The sequence below is a fragment of the Primulina tabacum genome, chromosome 7, assembly GCF_025594145.1.
Source record: "Primulina tabacum isolate GXHZ01 chromosome 7, ASM2559414v2, whole genome shotgun sequence".
Lineage (NCBI taxonomy): Eukaryota > Viridiplantae > Streptophyta > Magnoliopsida > Lamiales > Gesneriaceae > Primulina > Primulina tabacum.
In genome coordinates this window covers 32670085-32687314 of record NC_134556.1, presented here as the reverse complement: position 1 = coordinate 32687314, position 17230 = coordinate 32670085, and the positions used below count along the sequence as shown (strand labels likewise).

The following is a 17230-nucleotide window of genomic DNA, read 5'->3' as shown; positions in this document are numbered from 1 at the left end:
CCACGCTTCGATCGTTTTATGACATCATGAGTGTCTTCAATTTGTTTCTTTGTAATTTTCATTCGAGAAGGGCATTTATAGCATGTATATATTATTTAATTACCATTTTTGTGTCTGTAAATGCATCTGGTATTTGATTTGCTATTTTTTGCAAGTGCACATTTTGTTGTACATCTTTTTCACATTGTTTAGTTCTTGGATCCAGATGTAACAATGATGATGCATACCATGTAATCTATTTTTAGATATGTTTCTTTTCTCTCCTAACATTGGGAAGATTTTCTCATTAAAATGACAATCAGCAAAACGTGCTATAAACACGTTGCATATCTAAGGCTCAAGATATCGAATGATTGATTGGCTATCATAACCGATATAATTTCTATCTTTCTTTGAGGTCTTATTTTTGTTCGTTGAGGCGGTGCAATAAGCAAATATACCATACATCCAAAAATTCTCAGATGAGAAATGTCTGGTTCTTTACAAAATGAAAGCTGCAATGGAGTGTATTTATGATATGTGCTTGGTCTGATGCGAATTAATGCAACATCATGTAAAATTGCATGTCCCCATATAGAAATAAGGAATTTTGTTTTCATAGTCATCGGTCTAAGAATCAGTAGTAGAAGTTAAATCAATGATTGAGTTAATTCATTTTGTATATATACATGAGCAACATGATGCTCAACAGTGATTCCCATTGACATGCAATAATCATTGAAAGTTTGGCAAGTAAATTCACCAGCATTATCAAGTCGAATTTTCTTGAATGTATAATTGGAAAATTGATTCCGCAATTTTACTATTTGAGAAAGCAATCTTGCAAATGCCACATTCCGAGTTGATAATAAACATACATGTGACCATCTGTTGGGGGCATCGATTAATATCATAAAATATCTAAATGGTCCACATATTGAATGAATTTGCCCACAAATATCACCATGAATACGTTAAATAAACATGGGTGATTCAATTTGGATTTTAGCTGGTGGTGGTCTTATAATAAGTTTTCCAAGAGAACATATGTTACATTGAAACTTATTATTTTGAAAGATCTTATGGTCTTTCAGCGAATGACCATGTGTATTTTCTATAATTCTTTGCATCGTTATTGAACCAGGATATCCTAATCGTTAATGTCAATTAAATAATATTGAAGAATTATCAACTATCATGTTTGATTTAATTGGATTTATATGTATATAATGCAATCCAGTAGGGAGCATTGGTAGTTTTTCAACTACATATTTCTTTTCTAATTTATATGTAGTAAGAAACATATATTTCTCATTTTCTTCATTTATTGCCTGAGTATAATACTCATGGAAATATGAAGGATCGATTGTGCTAGTGCCTTTGAAGGCATTTCGAACACTATATTCTCCAATGAGCTGCAATAGCTCTTGTTCTAAGAATATTAACACCGATGAATTAAATCGAGTTTGGTTAAAATCAAGCGGAAGAAACTCGAAGTAATCTTTCGTGAAGAAAACTGTTATATTAGAAAACGTTTTAACTTATGTAAACTGAATAATCGAAAAGGGTAGATTAGTTTTTGCATTCATCAGTTCAGTTATAGTGACAACTGAACTGACGGATATTCTAACTGATCCGAACAGTTTGAAAATAATAGTTAATCAGTTGAATACACAAGATATGTTTATGGATGTTCGGAGACTTCAACTGCTCATACGTCACCCTTTCTACTGCCTTGGGTAGGATCCACTAGAAGACTTTGATTTATACAAACACTTGTACAAACCCACTCAGCTAGGACTTACACTACTGCCTAAACTGAACTCCTAGCTACGACTAAAAGCATCACCTTCCAGCCAACATTTCTTTAACTTCTATGTGTCAAAGACTATATACACAAGTTTAACGTCTTTGTGCAAGACTGTATTTGAGTGGATGAGAGTGTTTGTGTGTGAGAACTGAACAAAGATGTTCTCACACACTGAGGGAAAAAGCTTCTAATCTAAGCTCATATAACTATGAAGAGTTCTCTCTAGGCTGATTGCTTCTGAAAGCTGATGTGCAATGAGCGTGCCCTTTCTTTTCTCTCGTATATGCTTAAAAACATCTTTTTTGCTCACTCGTCTTATCGAGTCTTCACTGATCTTCTCTTTATATAGACAGGAAAACTGATCGTACAGTGAGACTCATTTATTGTATCTGTTGCATCTTGAATTCGTTTATTGGACTTTGTGTCTTGACTTTTCGACTGCCCTTCTGAAACGTTTTGTCTTTAATGCTCTGATGCAACGTCCATTATTGTCCTTCGACTAGACAATGGCTTTGTATCTTCATGCATAGCTGTAATCCACTGAAGGAGTTTGTCTTCATCTCTAACTGAAACATTATGACTGATACTTCGAACTGGTCAGCTGAACTGATCTTCAGTTGGGCTGGTGAAATCAGTTGGCTCGTCAGTGGAACTGATTTCACTCTCATTCAGTTGGACTGATCAGCTGGGTTTCTTCATCAGTTGAACACTCATTCGGCTGGCCAGGCTTCTGAGATTCTCCTGCTGAACCACCTATCAACTGGACAATCAGCTGGACTGCTCAATTGATGTAACAATTAGACTGATTCAGTTTGTGCGATTAGTTAGGTCTTCAGCTTGCGATGTAAACAGCTCGTGAGTGATCCTAGCTGCTGCACACTAAGGTAGATTATTAGTAACATAATTAACAAGTTTCGTTATCATCAAAATCAAGATTGCGAACTTGAAAAGTTCCAACAGAATATATGTCCTTAAAACTCAACAAATTTCTTTTCGATTGTGGTTAATACAAAACATTATTTATCAGAAATTTTGTATCATTAGGTAACAAAAAATGTACTTTACCACAACCTTTAATCAAGTCTATATGACCTGATATTGTATTCATTATCGTTTTTGTTGGTTTTAGTTTGAAGAGATATATTTTATCTCGAAAAATAGTGTGTGTTGTACCACTATCAAATATGCAAACTTCCATCAGATTAGTTCCTCGTTTAGCTTTCTTCATACCATTTTCTATTTTTGAACTTCAAAAAAAAAAATATGCAATGAATTTTTTTTTTTGACAATACATATGTAATTTATTGAAAAATATAACGGATATCATTATTATACAATAAAACATTATTGTATAAGTATATGAAAAATAAAATATTTTACATTTCTATTTCACCAGTATATTGATTATAACACATATCATAATTATACAATAAAACATTATCTTATGAATAATGAAATATTTTATATTTATATTCTACCAGTATATTGATCATTTTCAGAAAAATCATTCAAAAAATTTGCACCATCAAAATGAATTGAATAACTCAAAAGGTCACTGTGATCAGTGAAGTCGGTCGATTTTTATTTTCCCTTTATTAATTTTTTAAAGAGCTTACAAAAGTGCTCGGACACTCGACAAATATGAGAGCAATGTCCTGGAGTGTCGCATCTAAAACAAGAACTTTCAAATCGTTTTGAGTCATTTTCATTACCACTTATGTTCTCATGATGCCTTTCTAGTAGATGGTTCGTGACGTTCTTTTGGGATGAGTTATAGAAGTAACTATCTCGATTATTTTCAAAACCACGATCGCGACCACGATCTCGACCAAAACCTTGTCTTCGACTTTGATTTTTGTTTTCAAGTTTGAATTCATTTTACTTACAACATTTACTTCTGAAAATGTTGTTGATCCAATGGGCCCGGACTGATGATTTCTCATTAGCAGCTCGTTGTTCTTTTCTACCAGAAGAATACATGTGATAAGTTCATAATATCTCGCAAATCCACGCATTCTATATTGTTGTTATAGAGTTATATTTGATATGTGAAAAGTGGAAAATGTTTTTTCAAGCATTCCGATTCTGTAACCTCATGTCCACAAAATATTAATTGCGAGATTATTCGATAAATTACCGAGTTGTAATCACTGACTTTCTTAAAATTTTGGAATCTTAACGTATTTCATTCATAATGTGCGGTCAGAAGTATAACTTCCATTATATGTTCAAATCTTTTCTTTAATCATTTCCATAAAGTAATGAGATCTTTTTCAATTAGATATTAACATTTTAGTCATTCATAAAGATGTCATCGCAAAATATCATAACTTTTGATTTTTCTTGTGATGATGAGATACCATTTTCTTTAATGGTCTCATTTAGACCCAATGACTCAAAATACATTTCTACATCGAAAGTCCATGGAATATAATTTTTTCCCATAATTTCGAGCGCAACAAATTCGATCTTTGCCAAATTTGACATGGTGGTACTAAAAAAAATAACAATGTATTTTATTAGTTAAGTTCTAAATCTATTAATATGACAATTTAAAATAACGGATAAATTATAATTAAAAACATGCTTAAAAATAAGAAAAAACGCGAGGTGGATATTCTCCGATAAATACAAGACTATTGAGTATAATAACCAAAATAATTATACGAAATAACCTTGAAAGAACCATTTTCTTCTTCTTTGAAAAATTGACGAAAAAATTTTTTTAGAAAGGAAGAGTAAGTTTGACGTGATTGAATATATTTGTAAAATTATATTTATTGGGTAAAAACTAGCAGTTTATAACCGTTTGTATAAATACAAAATCTTTAAAAAAAAAGAAATGTATGTATATGCATAATTTTATGGTAATAATATGATGTATATAATGTCAATAATGTTTAAATAATTATGTATATCACATCACATTATTATAATGAAGTGTCAGTGACTCTTTTTATATCATATTGTGACGTTATTCATATACATATATATAATTATTATATAACACAATAAAAATATATAAATAGTGAAATAATCGCATCACGTTATTATAATTAGGTGTCATAGACTCCTTTTATGTAATAACATGATATTATTCAAATATATATATACAACAAATAAACAGTAACACAGTAAAAATATATAAACAGTGTAATAATATAATCACATCACATTATTATAATGAGGTGTCATAAACTCTTTTTATATAATAATAATATGATATTATATATTAAATTTATACACAATAAAAATAAATAAACAATAAAATAAATATTTTTACTTTTGAATATTGTTACCTTTTTCTTGTGATTTGGAGTTTGGAAAAATATGGAGAACCTTCGAGTTTCGTGCAGATAACACGTTAAAAATAAAAATTCACGGTAAAGAATAAAATCTCAAACTCATAAAATATATTAAACTACACACTTTATAAAATTTTGCTCCACTCAATTGTGTATTTCTTCACAAATTGAGAGACTTGTTTATATAATTTCTTTGAAAATAATCCAAAAAATAATTACATCATTATACACATCATCACACACTAATTTTCAACTCTTATTTTCAACAATAATATATATATATATATATTATTTTAATAAGTTATTCATTCAAAGTGTACTCAACTGACCTATGTTTAGGTTGCTATATAATCACAATTTTCTCGTGAAAATAAATGAAAAACTCAATAGGTAAAAATGAAAAAAAAGTTATTACAATTCAGTCTTTGATAATAATGTTACCTTCAACAAACGTGTTTAATACACCTGAAAATTTTATGACATAAGCATGGGTTTTGTAATGTCCGTAGTATGAGTGACTAACATCTCGATTAAGTTGCTTAATTGAGGACATGTGCAACAGGCGAGGAAGCCTCGTTGGTTTCCTCGCCCTCCAATGGCCGAGAATGAAGTATGTTGAAGTATTCACGTGTGATGCTCAAGATAATCCTTGCACAAAAACTTTTTTTAAAATTTTTTAATGTAAAATGAAATCAATTGTCAATTTAATATGATCGTTTAAAAAATAAAAAAAGAATGGTTGGGATGATCTGGTCAATATAGATCAATGGTCATATCAATTCCAACTTTTAATTTTTTTTTTAAATTATGAAAATAATTGACTCCCATTTTTTGAAAATCTGACAATAGTCCTATAAATTGACATTGTTTACATCTTCAAAAAATCACAATTGTTTCTACTTTCATTCAAAAAAATCAATTTTCTTCATCTTTCATTTCATTTAAATAAAAATACGAAATGAATCAATGGAGATATGATGATATCAATATTATTTCACCAAATTCTTCTCAATTCATTTCTCAATATCATGACAACAAAATGTTAAGCTTTATATATTCAACCAAACTCAATTATCTCAAAATCTCAATGAAGTATCTTCCCCTGAACCAAAAAAGAAAGGGAAGAAGATCGGTATTGACGATAGAGGTGAAGGCATCACAAGAAAATATTGAACGAAAACCAAAGATGAAAGCCGAAAGGTATGGTGCAACTCTTCCACTAATACAGCACTTGGCACATTGATCACAACAACACTAATTTCTGAGGATTGGTAGGAAAGGAGTATGACCATGAATTTTCAAATGGATGGAAAGTGCGTACACTAGACAATATTTCACGGATGTTGTGAACGAGTGTTCGCTTTTCAAAATAAATTAGTGAACTAGAAGCATTCAACCAAATCAGATAATTTATATATATATATATATGGTTTAGTATGTTCGAGCTCAAACAATGTCCGAGCAAGATTTTGGGACTTCATGGTCCGATGAGAAAGCTTGGTTAGTACTGAGAGAGCAACCAAAATGGAAGATATGGTATCTAGAAAAATTCAAAAGAGTTTCGACAAATGCTACCGAGAAATTGAAAATTTTTTATGTTGATTCATCTCTATCTCCTTTCTGCACACCCTCTGATACACCCATCGTCGACAAAGGAGATGAATTGCTGGAATTTGACAAAACCATTAGACCAGTGAGAGGAAAGCCTTCAAAAAACCATGGATGAGAAGGATTGACAGCTACAAAGTTTGTGGATTTGCTCAAAGAAATGAGAGAAAAAGAGACGCAATACTATGAAAAAAGTATGCGAAGATTGCTCTAGAAGAAATGTATTTTGCAAAATTTGAGCAAGTTATAGAAAGTAAATGCAAAATGAGGTTGATGTAGAAAGATAGAAAGGAGATGAAACAAGAAAATCTGATCATGGAGAAAGATATTAATGATTCAAACCTGAATGACATTCAATGTGAGTATTATATAAAAATACAAGAAAAAATTATTCGTAAACGATTTAAATAGTAATATATTTAGTTCATGATTTTTTACATTTAATTAGTTATAATTTTTTTAGTTGCGTGTGTTTTTTAAGAAATGCGTAGAAGTTTTTAGTTTTAATTATATGTATTTTAAATTTGTCATAATTATGTGAAATATTATTTTGTTATTTTAAGTTGTGTACTTTTCTTTTATTTTAAATTTTTTATATTAGTTGTAAGTTTTGCAATTTTAATAATGTTAAATTTTATTTTTATTCGTTAGTAGTTTTATTTTTTAAAAAAATATAAATGATAAAAAAATAAAAAAAATTAATATTTCAACAACAACTCTGCAATATCATCTCACCACTGTAGGAAAATACAGTGAATTTATCAATATTGACATCGACATGAAATAAAGTTAACAACTTCGTCACACCAATTTTCTCACATCATTGTATATGCTTTGATATGTGACATTAATGACCCTAATACAAATTTTGACAAACTAGAAAAATCCACAAGATATAGAAAAAAACCAAGATTCGAGTGAGTTATGTAGTCAATAGTGGTCAAAATTTTCAGTGGAGGAGATAGGAGAAAAATTTTGATGGACAAATTTTTGTGTGCATAAACTGTCTCCTTTCATAAAATCCTTAATAAAATATTTATAAACTTTGATTCTTGATCACATCAGTAGTCTATTTTCTATGATGATTCATAATCCTAATCCCATTAAGATTCTTATTTTCATTAATTAATTAAAATTCTCACGTTGTATATATCATACAGAATCAACTCTTGATAACGTATATATACACACACGGGCGCGCGCGCGCACAATATAAATATGAACTTTAATTTTAGGCATGGTTATATAAATGAATTCCATCACTTGGAAACTTACAGGTATTGCATATATTTCCAATGTTTTTTCATTGGATTGACTCTAAAATCCCAAACGATCGCGACACAATTTCCGTTGTTTTTCTTTCCATAAAAAAATAAGGTTTGATTTCTTTTATGTAATTTCATTATTTGATGTCATTATAAATGTTTTTATATAATCATAATTATTAGCTCAATTATCCAAATATTCTCCATATCTTCCTTTTACCATAGGAGATGATATTTGTCGGTAATCGCCATATTGAGAACGAGGTAACAAAATGATATGAATTGGTCATGGAAGGATTTTGACTTTAGTTTAATTTTTATTATTTTTAATTTTTTATGAGATATGAAAAATTAAATATAGGCTTAAATAAAGCGGTTGGATGCGAGTATCAGTGTGTCGGCAAAATTGATAATCAATTTAGGTGGGTGAGCATTGGTCAACAAAGTTGGGGGGAATTGGATAATGAAATTGTGCGACAATTTCCTTGTTCACACAAAAACCATGCACTTATAAATAGGTGCTCATTTTTCACTACATAATCATCACATTCTGAAGCTTCCTCTTAAGTTTTCTTATTTCTCCTATTAGTTCTATAATATTTGTTAGGTGTTTTGTTCCACCGTGTTAAGAGAGTATATGTTCTCTTTGGAAACACGGTGAGTGGTTGTACACCGTAAAATATTATAGTGTAATTCTTTTCATTTTGCCCGTGGTTTTTACTCTAATAATTTTTAGGGGTTTTTCACATAAATATCGGTGTCCAATTTATTCTTTATTTTCATATCATTATATCAAATTTCCGCAAGTGGGACCAACAAGTGGTATCAGATCCTTGGTTTAAAATTTCTTAAAATTATGAGTATGATATGTGGTTGCAGCCTAGACTGATCTTCCACATAAAAAAAGACTTTTTGAGATTTTTTTATTAATGAGGGATTATTTTGTCCAGTCTACTAAATTGTTGTGAACATAATGGCAGGTAGGTACGAGATAACAAAGTTCAATGAAAGCAATTTTATGCCGTGGAAAATAAAGATACAAGCAATTTTAAGAAATGAGAATTGCTCGGCGGCTACTGGAGATAGACCGGTGGAAATTACAGACGATGGAAAGTGGAATGAGATGAATGATAATGTTGTCGCCAATTTACACTTGGCTATAGCAGACGAAGTACTGTCAAGTATATATGATATAAGAACAACAAAAGTTATCTGGGATACTCTGACAAAGATGTACGAGGCCAAGTCGCTACACAACATGATTTTCTCAAAGAGAAGGCTTTATACTCTTCGGATGGCGGAATCCTCATCGATGAACGACCATATCAACATACTAAATACTCTATTTTCCCAACTCACTTCCATGGGGCATAAAATAGGGGAAAATGAACGTGCGGAGCTTTTACTTCAAAGTCTACAAGATTCATATGATCAACTTATCATCAATATAACCAACAATAACTGCGGTTCTCGGTGAAGAAAGCCGGCGCAAAAATAAGGAAGATAGATAGGTAACTTCGAAGCAGACAGAGGCTTTGAGGATGATAAGAGGAAGATTTATGGACTGTGACTCTAGTTGAAGCCAAAGGGGAGCTAGATCAAAGTCAAGAAGTAAGAAGAAAAATATTTACTGCTTTAGATTTGGTAGTAAAGGGCTTTTCAAGAAAGAGTGTACGAGTATCGACAAGAGTTCTCAAGGAAATGTGGCCAAAACTTCAGCGGTGATTAAATATTATTCAACGAAGTAACAACAGTTGTAGAAGGCATGCACAAATTTTGTGACACATGGATTATGGATTCAAGAGCGACATGGCACATGACGTCTCAGAAAGAATGGTTCGATCATTATGAACTAGTCTCAGGAGGATATGTATTCATTGGAAATAATCATGCCTTGGAAATCGCTGGAGTCGGTACTATCAAAATAAAAATATTTGATGACATCATTCGCACCATACAGGAGGTACGACATGTGAAGAGACTGACAAAGAATCTTTTGTCTTTGGGGCAATTGGATGATATCGGGTGCAAAACTCGTATCGAGAACGTAATCATGAAAATTGTGAAGGATGCACTTGTGGTTATGAAGGCGGAAAAAATTGCTGCAAATCTGTATGTATTTTTGGGAGAAACACACAAAGATGCGGAACTAGCTGTTGCATCTATTGGTTCAGAAGAAGAATTAACAGTGTTATGGCATAGAAAGCTCGAGCATATGTCAGAACGAGGGTTGATAATTGTCTTAAAACGAAAGCTACTGCCAGGACTTACAAAAGTGTCATTACCCTTTTGTGAGCATTTTGTTACCAGTAAACAACACAGATTAAAGTTTGACACTTCTACTGCCAAAAGCAAAAGCATATTGGAGCTAATTCATTCGGATGTTTGGCAAACACCGGATGTATCTCTAGGAGGAGCGAGATACTTTGTATCGTTCATTGATAATTTCTCTAGGAGATGTTGGGTGTATCCAATCAAGAAGAAATAAGATGTTTTCCAGATCTTCAAAAATTTTAAAGCGCGAGTTGAACTTGATTCTAAAAAAAAGATCAAGTGTTTGAGGAGTGACAATGAAGGAGAATATACCAGTGACAAATTTGATACATATTGTCAACATGATGGCATCAAAAGATAGTTTATGATGGTTTACATACCTCAAAAAAATGGAGTGGCAAAGCGGATGAACAAAACCTTCTTGGATAGGACAAGAGCTACGTTGAGGACTGCGGGTCTAGACAAGTCATTTTGGGCGGAAGTAGTCAAAACCGCTAGTTATATTATCAATCATTTCATTCAGTGGCGATTGACCTGAAGACTCAAATGGAGATGTGGACCGAAAATCCGGTGGATTATTCTCATTTGCATACATTTGGAAGTTCTGTGTACGTAATGTACAATGAGCAAGAAAAATCGAAGTTGGATTCGAAATCCAGAAAATGCATCTTCTTGGGATATGCTGATGGAGTTAAGGTGTTTCGCTTGTGAGATCCTACTCTCCACAAGCTTGTCCTCAGCGGGGATGTTATCTACGAGGAAGATAAATTAAAGATAGACAAATGCACATTGAATTCAGAAACTACTATATTTCAGGTGGAAAATAAGACGGACGAAGGTCAAATCTCTTGTGAAGCAGTACCAGAGCACGAAGAACAAGAACATGTTGAATTTGAGGTTTCCAATGTGAGTCAGTCAACTCGAGACAGAAGAACACCATGCTGGCTTTCAGATTATGTCACTGAAAGCAACATTGCATATTGTCTATTATTAGAGGATGGTGAGCCATCGAGTTTCCACGAGGCTACTCAAAGTTCAGATGTATCCTTGTGGATTATAACAATGCAAGAAGAGATGGAGGCATTAAACAAGAATAAAACTTAGAATCTTGTTACACTACCACGAGGGAGGAAAGCCATTGGAAACAGATGGGTATGTAAGATCAAGTGTGATGGCAATAACTAAGTGGAGCGGTATTGTGCTAGATTGGTGATAAAAGAGTATGCTCAGAAAGAAGGCATTGACTTCAATTAGATATTTTCTCATGTGGTTCGGCTTACAACAGTCAGAGTAGTGTTGACATTGTGTGCGGTGTTTAACCTACATCTAGAACAGCCAGATGTGAAAACAACATTTCTTAATGGAAATCTTGAAAAAGAAATCTATATGCTCTAACCAGAAGGCTTTGCAGAAAAAGGCAAAGAGAACATCTCTGTATAGTCTCAAATAGGCGCCAAGGTGTTGGTACAAGAGATTTGATTCCTATATCATGAGCCTTGGATACAACAGACTGAGTGCAGACCCTTGTACGTATTTCAAGAGGTCTGGTGATGATTATATTATTTTGTTGTTGTATGTGGACGACATGTTGGTAGCAGGCTCCAACAAAGATCAGGTCCAAGGATTGAAGGCACAGTTGGCTTTGGAATTTGATATGAAGAACTTGGGACCAGCAAACAAGATTCTAGGGATGCAAGTTCACCGAGATAGAAGTAACAGAAAGATTTGGCTTTCCCAGAAAAATTATTTGAAGAAAGTTTTGCAATGTTTCAACATTCAAGATAACAAGCCAATATCGACCCTTCTTCCTGTTAACTTCAAGTTATCATCTGATATGTGTCCTAGCAGTGAAGTATAAAGGATGGAGATGTCTCGAGTACCATATGCATCGGCAGTGGGAAGTTTGATGTTCGCTATTATCTGTACAAGACCAGACATTGCTCAAGCAGTGGGAGCAGTTAGTCGGTATATGTCGAATTCTGGAATAAAGCATTGGAGCACTATTAAGAGGATCTTTAGATACACTAAGGGTACTTCAAATGCTGCATTATGTTACGGAGGATTAGATTTTACACTCAGATGCTATGTCGATTCAGATTATGCAGGTGATCGTGATAAGAGAAAATCTACCATTGGTTATGTGTTTACACTTGCAGGGGAGCAGTAAAATGGGTTTCAAAACTGCAAACAGTTGTGACGTTATCTACGACAAAAGAAGAATACATGACATCTACTCAAGCTTGCAAGGAGACAATATGGATTAAAAGGTTACTGGAGGAGATCGGGCATAAACAATAGAATGTTTCTTTGTTTTGTGACAGTCAGAGGGCCTTGCACATCGAAAGGAATTCAGTCTTTCATTCCTGGACGAAGCACATTGAAGTTCAATTTCACTTTGCTCGGGAAGTAGAAGAAGAAGGAAGCATGAATATACAGAAGATCCATACAAAAGATAACATAGCTGATTTTTTGACCAAGTCAGTAAACACTAATAAGTTTGAGTGGTGTAGATCTTCGAGTAGCCTAACAGAAACGTAAGCAGCATGTGATGGCAAGATTGAAAGGATGTGTGGAGATATGTTTGATTCTCAATCAAATCTCTAAGTGGGAGAAATGTCGGCAATAATGGAGGTGCATTAAATTTGACAATTGCGAGTTGTCAAATTTGACAAAATAATTGAGACGGAAAAAGATGCTTTTTATACGCGTCTTCACACAGACAAGAGGCTCTATAAATAGAGCTCCCCTCCCCTCATTCTGAAATCATCCCTTTTTCGAGTTTTCTCTCATCCTATAGCATTTGAGTGCTTAGTTCTATAATATTTGTGAGTGTTTTTTCTTCCGTATTAAGAGAGTGTGTTCTCTTTGGAAACACAATGAGTGAGTTGTATACCATAAAATATTATAGTGAAAATTTTTCATCTTGCATGTGGTTTTTACCCTAATAATTTTTAGGAGTTTTTTACGTAAATCTTAGTGTCCAATTTATTCTTTATTTTCATATTTATTATCTCAAATTACCATACATGGGACCAACACATAACACATTAGGAAGAGATGAGAGAAATTAAGAAAATGTTTCCCATCAACAATAGGAAATGTAAACTAGGGTTTCAAAGAGAAATGAGAGAATATAAGAAGAAGAAAATGATGATTTGAACTCTTATGCTACACTTGAGTTTGATCGTATGCAGATGAAAATTAAACATAGTTGAAAGTGGTAATAAAGCTCTTTTTGAGGGATATGATAGTGGTATAAATTTAGAGATAAACGAGCTTTCAGAATGTAGAAGAAAGTAATGTATATTTTTTTAATGTATATGAATTTGATGGAGACGCAGATGGTAATATACATGTTAAAAACACCTATTAAAATTTTGATTTTAGTAACTTTTAGTTACAGGCAAATATTCTGATAATTGATGACTATAAATTAAATTAAAAAATCGATTTATTTTGTTCTTTTTTGTAATTATTATGATTTTTTTAAAATATATATTTTTACATGAATACCCTGCCTGATACGACGTCGTATGAGGTCTTCATCTCTAGAGTTCTGATAAATCGACAAGAAAGTCATCTCCTTTTCCAAAATCTCCAAATTGGTTAGGGTATGGGATCCTCTGTGATTAGCCCAGAGGACGTGCTGGAGACTCTCATGAACGATGGCACAATCGACGCAATGCGACTCAAGATAATCAATCAGCTCAAAGCCAACGTGAGCTATTCCTCGTGTGCTTGTTTTCATTTGTGTGTGATGTTTTATGATTTTTTTTCATTAAGATAGATTATGTGATGGAAATCATTGGATGTTATACGTGTAAAGCAATGTATTTGAAAGTTTTTTCTAAGGTCTTGAATTTTCCGAGGTTCGATAGACGACTTGGTGATGCATGTTCGAGGAATTGACCTAAATTATTTTACTTGGAGCCCATTTTTTGGCAGCAAAGTGTTTCTGGCCATTGTCGGATTTTTTTTTTTTTAAAGATAAATACAGAATTTTACCGATAGAAGCAATTTTCTCATTAAATTGTTGAGTGCGGAATCGAGGTTTTTTTTTTGTGTGTAGAAAGTAGTTCGATTTTTTATGGTGGGCTACTTATACGCAGGGGGAGCTGAAGAGTAATGCCATAAAAATGATGGAGCAGAGTAAGGTACTCAATACTCCTGGTGCTGAAAAACAGACAAAACGAGAGTTATTCGATGCACTTCGACAAGAGCTCGAGTAAGCGATCTTATGTTTCCATGTTCGTTAATGTTGGATTATGAGTAATAGAACAATTTTAAAATAGCCATTAATGCTTATGCTTGTGGTAAGTGCCCATTACTTGATTAAGATCTTTGATGATGGTTTAGATTACTGCTAGTGGAGAATATCAAATCTTATGCTAGACCCTGTGTTGGGATACATGGTTAAAATTCAATCGGTGACGCAGTGTGGCAATGATGCGATCTCATAGAAGATTTAAGTGTATGGTTATGGACCTATGAAGTCATTAAAATATTGAAGTAAGACCGATAATTTCTCCCACTTCTGGGAATTTGATTTACTTGAATTCGACGACTTCCAGCTTCTTAATAAATTCTTATGTAAAATCATCCTGGCTAGTTCTCGGGGTTTGCATATCATGGATAGTCAAGTTTCAATGTGATGGTTTACTTTACTGCTGAAAAACGATTCATACTTGGGTATCTCAAATTGATAACAAGATCATCATTTAGAAAAGTCTCATGTTGGTGCCAATTATATGCAGAGGTCCTGTACTTGAGAAGGCATCCAAATCAGTATGGGAGTTGATTTTGGATCAAAATGGTTTGGGAAAGGAGATAAGTGAAACTGTTGAAAGAATCTTTTGTCAACTAAGTGGTCGAGACCCTCCATTGTTTCCTCCACCAAGCAATGAAACCCAGCCTGAGAAAGAGAAAAAGACTGCCTCGTCTTCCTCTTCATCCAAGAAAAGAAGTTTCAGCGAAGTGAGCAAGGAAGGAGTACACGTACTTGCAAACGAGTCTTCTGATGGATCAGCCATGACTGATAATGTTACTACATCTCTATCACCACATTTGGGAAAATAGAACGGCATATATCCCTGTTGATATGTGCTGGCCAACTTAGTTTTGTAGTTGTGAACGAGCAAAAAAGTATTGGAAATCCGATGTAACAAATACGTAGACTCTTCTTGTTCGACAATTGTGTGTTATGTGCATGCTGTAGCTTATGTATCTTATGATAGTAATGAGATTTGTTTGTGTTTTTGGTTCCTTTGTTTAGCATTTGACCTTGACCTGTGAATTCCAGAAAATGATCCAAAAGTGTTCGTATTCAGGTTTTAAATTTTGTCGTCGTCATTACAGACATTTGATATTGCAACTTATATATATTATATATAACTAGGGGAAATATTCATTATGAGCTAGATTTTATGACTGTAGAGCAAAAATCAGGTGAAGCAGATAGAATAGTTGATAAAATTCGGAACACTTTTCCCATTCTGTTTAGCCAGATGGATTGATCAAGATTCTGTTAAATATCAAACAAAATGAGGGAACACATAGAGATAGAGTTAGCTGAAACCTTCCATATTTGGAACTTTTCAATGTTTAAACGACTGAACCAGCTTCGAATAGCTGCAAAGAATATTTATCAGACTTTTGAGTTAGGTTCAATTACATGCAACGTTTTGTATTGATGGCATTCTACTGGTGAGGAAAGTAGAGAGAGCCTGAGATATGGCCGTCACTGAGGCTAATGTTGGATAATTTTGTCGTTCTGCATCTCCAGAACTGGGTGAAACTGAAACCGATATCGAACAGAACATGTAAATGAGAGGCAACGTCGAGTCTGCTTTATTTAAAAAACCAAGAGAGGGGAAGTAAAAGGCGATAAAGAGAGCACAAATTACTATCTCAGCTGAGTTGAAATATTCAAATCAAATGCATTGCAGAGTATGACATGGCGGAGCAGGTGGCGCGGCGTTTCTGGGAGATATTTGCAGTTTTGGGGTCATCTTGCAGGATATTTTCACTGGAAAAGGCCCCCAGGCAGTTCATTTCAAGAGAATTTGAGTCTACACCAATTTGTAAAGTTGGCATTACAAAAAGAGCTTATGGAGATTTTGGACAACACAGCTTTGCATGTAGAAGCAATATGAACGACAAACACGAGATGGAGGAATGAGTAATCGATCTAACAATTAGACATGCTCGATCCATATGCTTCAATTGGGTAACATGTTCAGCTGAATTTCCAAAGGACAGGATGAATATGGATCAAGTGCATCGAGAACTGTCAACGATTATAGACACTTTTAGTGATGGACTGATGGTTAATACATGTCTCTTCATGGTCTTTCTGTTTTCAAGCATAGAGGCAAGGTCTTTGTGTAGCCAGTTCCTACATTGTTCATGCACTAACAATGAAGATGATCAAATCTGTGAAAATTTTCATCTCTGAGACATGTTTTTGAAGTCAATACTCAGCACCCTCATTTTCTTTTTTCTTTAATACTACTCACAAGCATCATGCATAAAAACGCTAATCAATCATTTGTAACAGTCATGGCTCATCTCTGAGATTTGAAAATTATATTATCACTGATATTTTAATTAGTCAAAAATTCATTTCCTCGTAAATAGAAAATAAGCCATAACAAGAAGGATAAAAGTCAGGAAAAAAATCCTGTAACGCATAGTCTGGTTTATATCCTTGAGGTATACAGACTCAGACTCATCGTACACACAATAACAGGTTCTGATGGGATCATGGGCAAGGATAGAAATATAGAGTCGGATTCAGATCTCAAGGTTTTTACAAAACATTAATGTCATGAAATTGGTATAACTGAGTCAGTCACTTGTGCTGTAATTTTTAAGTTCATCCCACACTATGATAGTCGATTGAGGGAGAGCAGGACGAGGAAAAGATGGTTGTCAACCTTCAATTGAAAATAATATCAATTTCCAAACGTACATAATTAAACCCCACCCCA

At 33.5% G+C, this 17230-nt stretch overlaps 1 protein-coding gene across 1 annotated transcript; it reads left to right on the top strand.

Annotated features, from left to right (window-relative positions):
* Positions 1-13749: 13749 nt before the first annotated feature.
* LOC142551308 (uncharacterized) lies at positions 13750-15503 on the top strand. Its single transcript, XM_075660475.1, has 3 exons — positions 13750-13959; positions 14351-14466; positions 14996-15503. Exons 1-3 carry the CDS (start codon positions 13855-13857, stop codon positions 15315-15317), a joined length of 543 nt encoding a protein of 180 aa, XP_075516590.1. The 5' UTR covers positions 13750-13854; the 3' UTR covers positions 15318-15503.
* Positions 15504-17230: the final 1727 nt, after the last annotated feature.

Coding starts and splice junctions, on each gene's coding strand:
- LOC142551308 (XM_075660475.1), top strand. CDS start 13,855: ATGGGATCCTCTGTGATTAGCCCAGAGGACGTGCTGGAGACTCTCATG. Junction 13,960..14,350: donor TCAATCAGCTCAAAGCCAAC/GTGAGCTATTCC, acceptor ACTTATACGCAG/GGGGAGCTGAAGAGTAATGC. Junction 14,467..14,995: donor GCACTTCGACAAGAGCTCGA/GTAAGCGATCTT, acceptor AATTATATGCAG/AGGTCCTGTACTTGAGAAGG.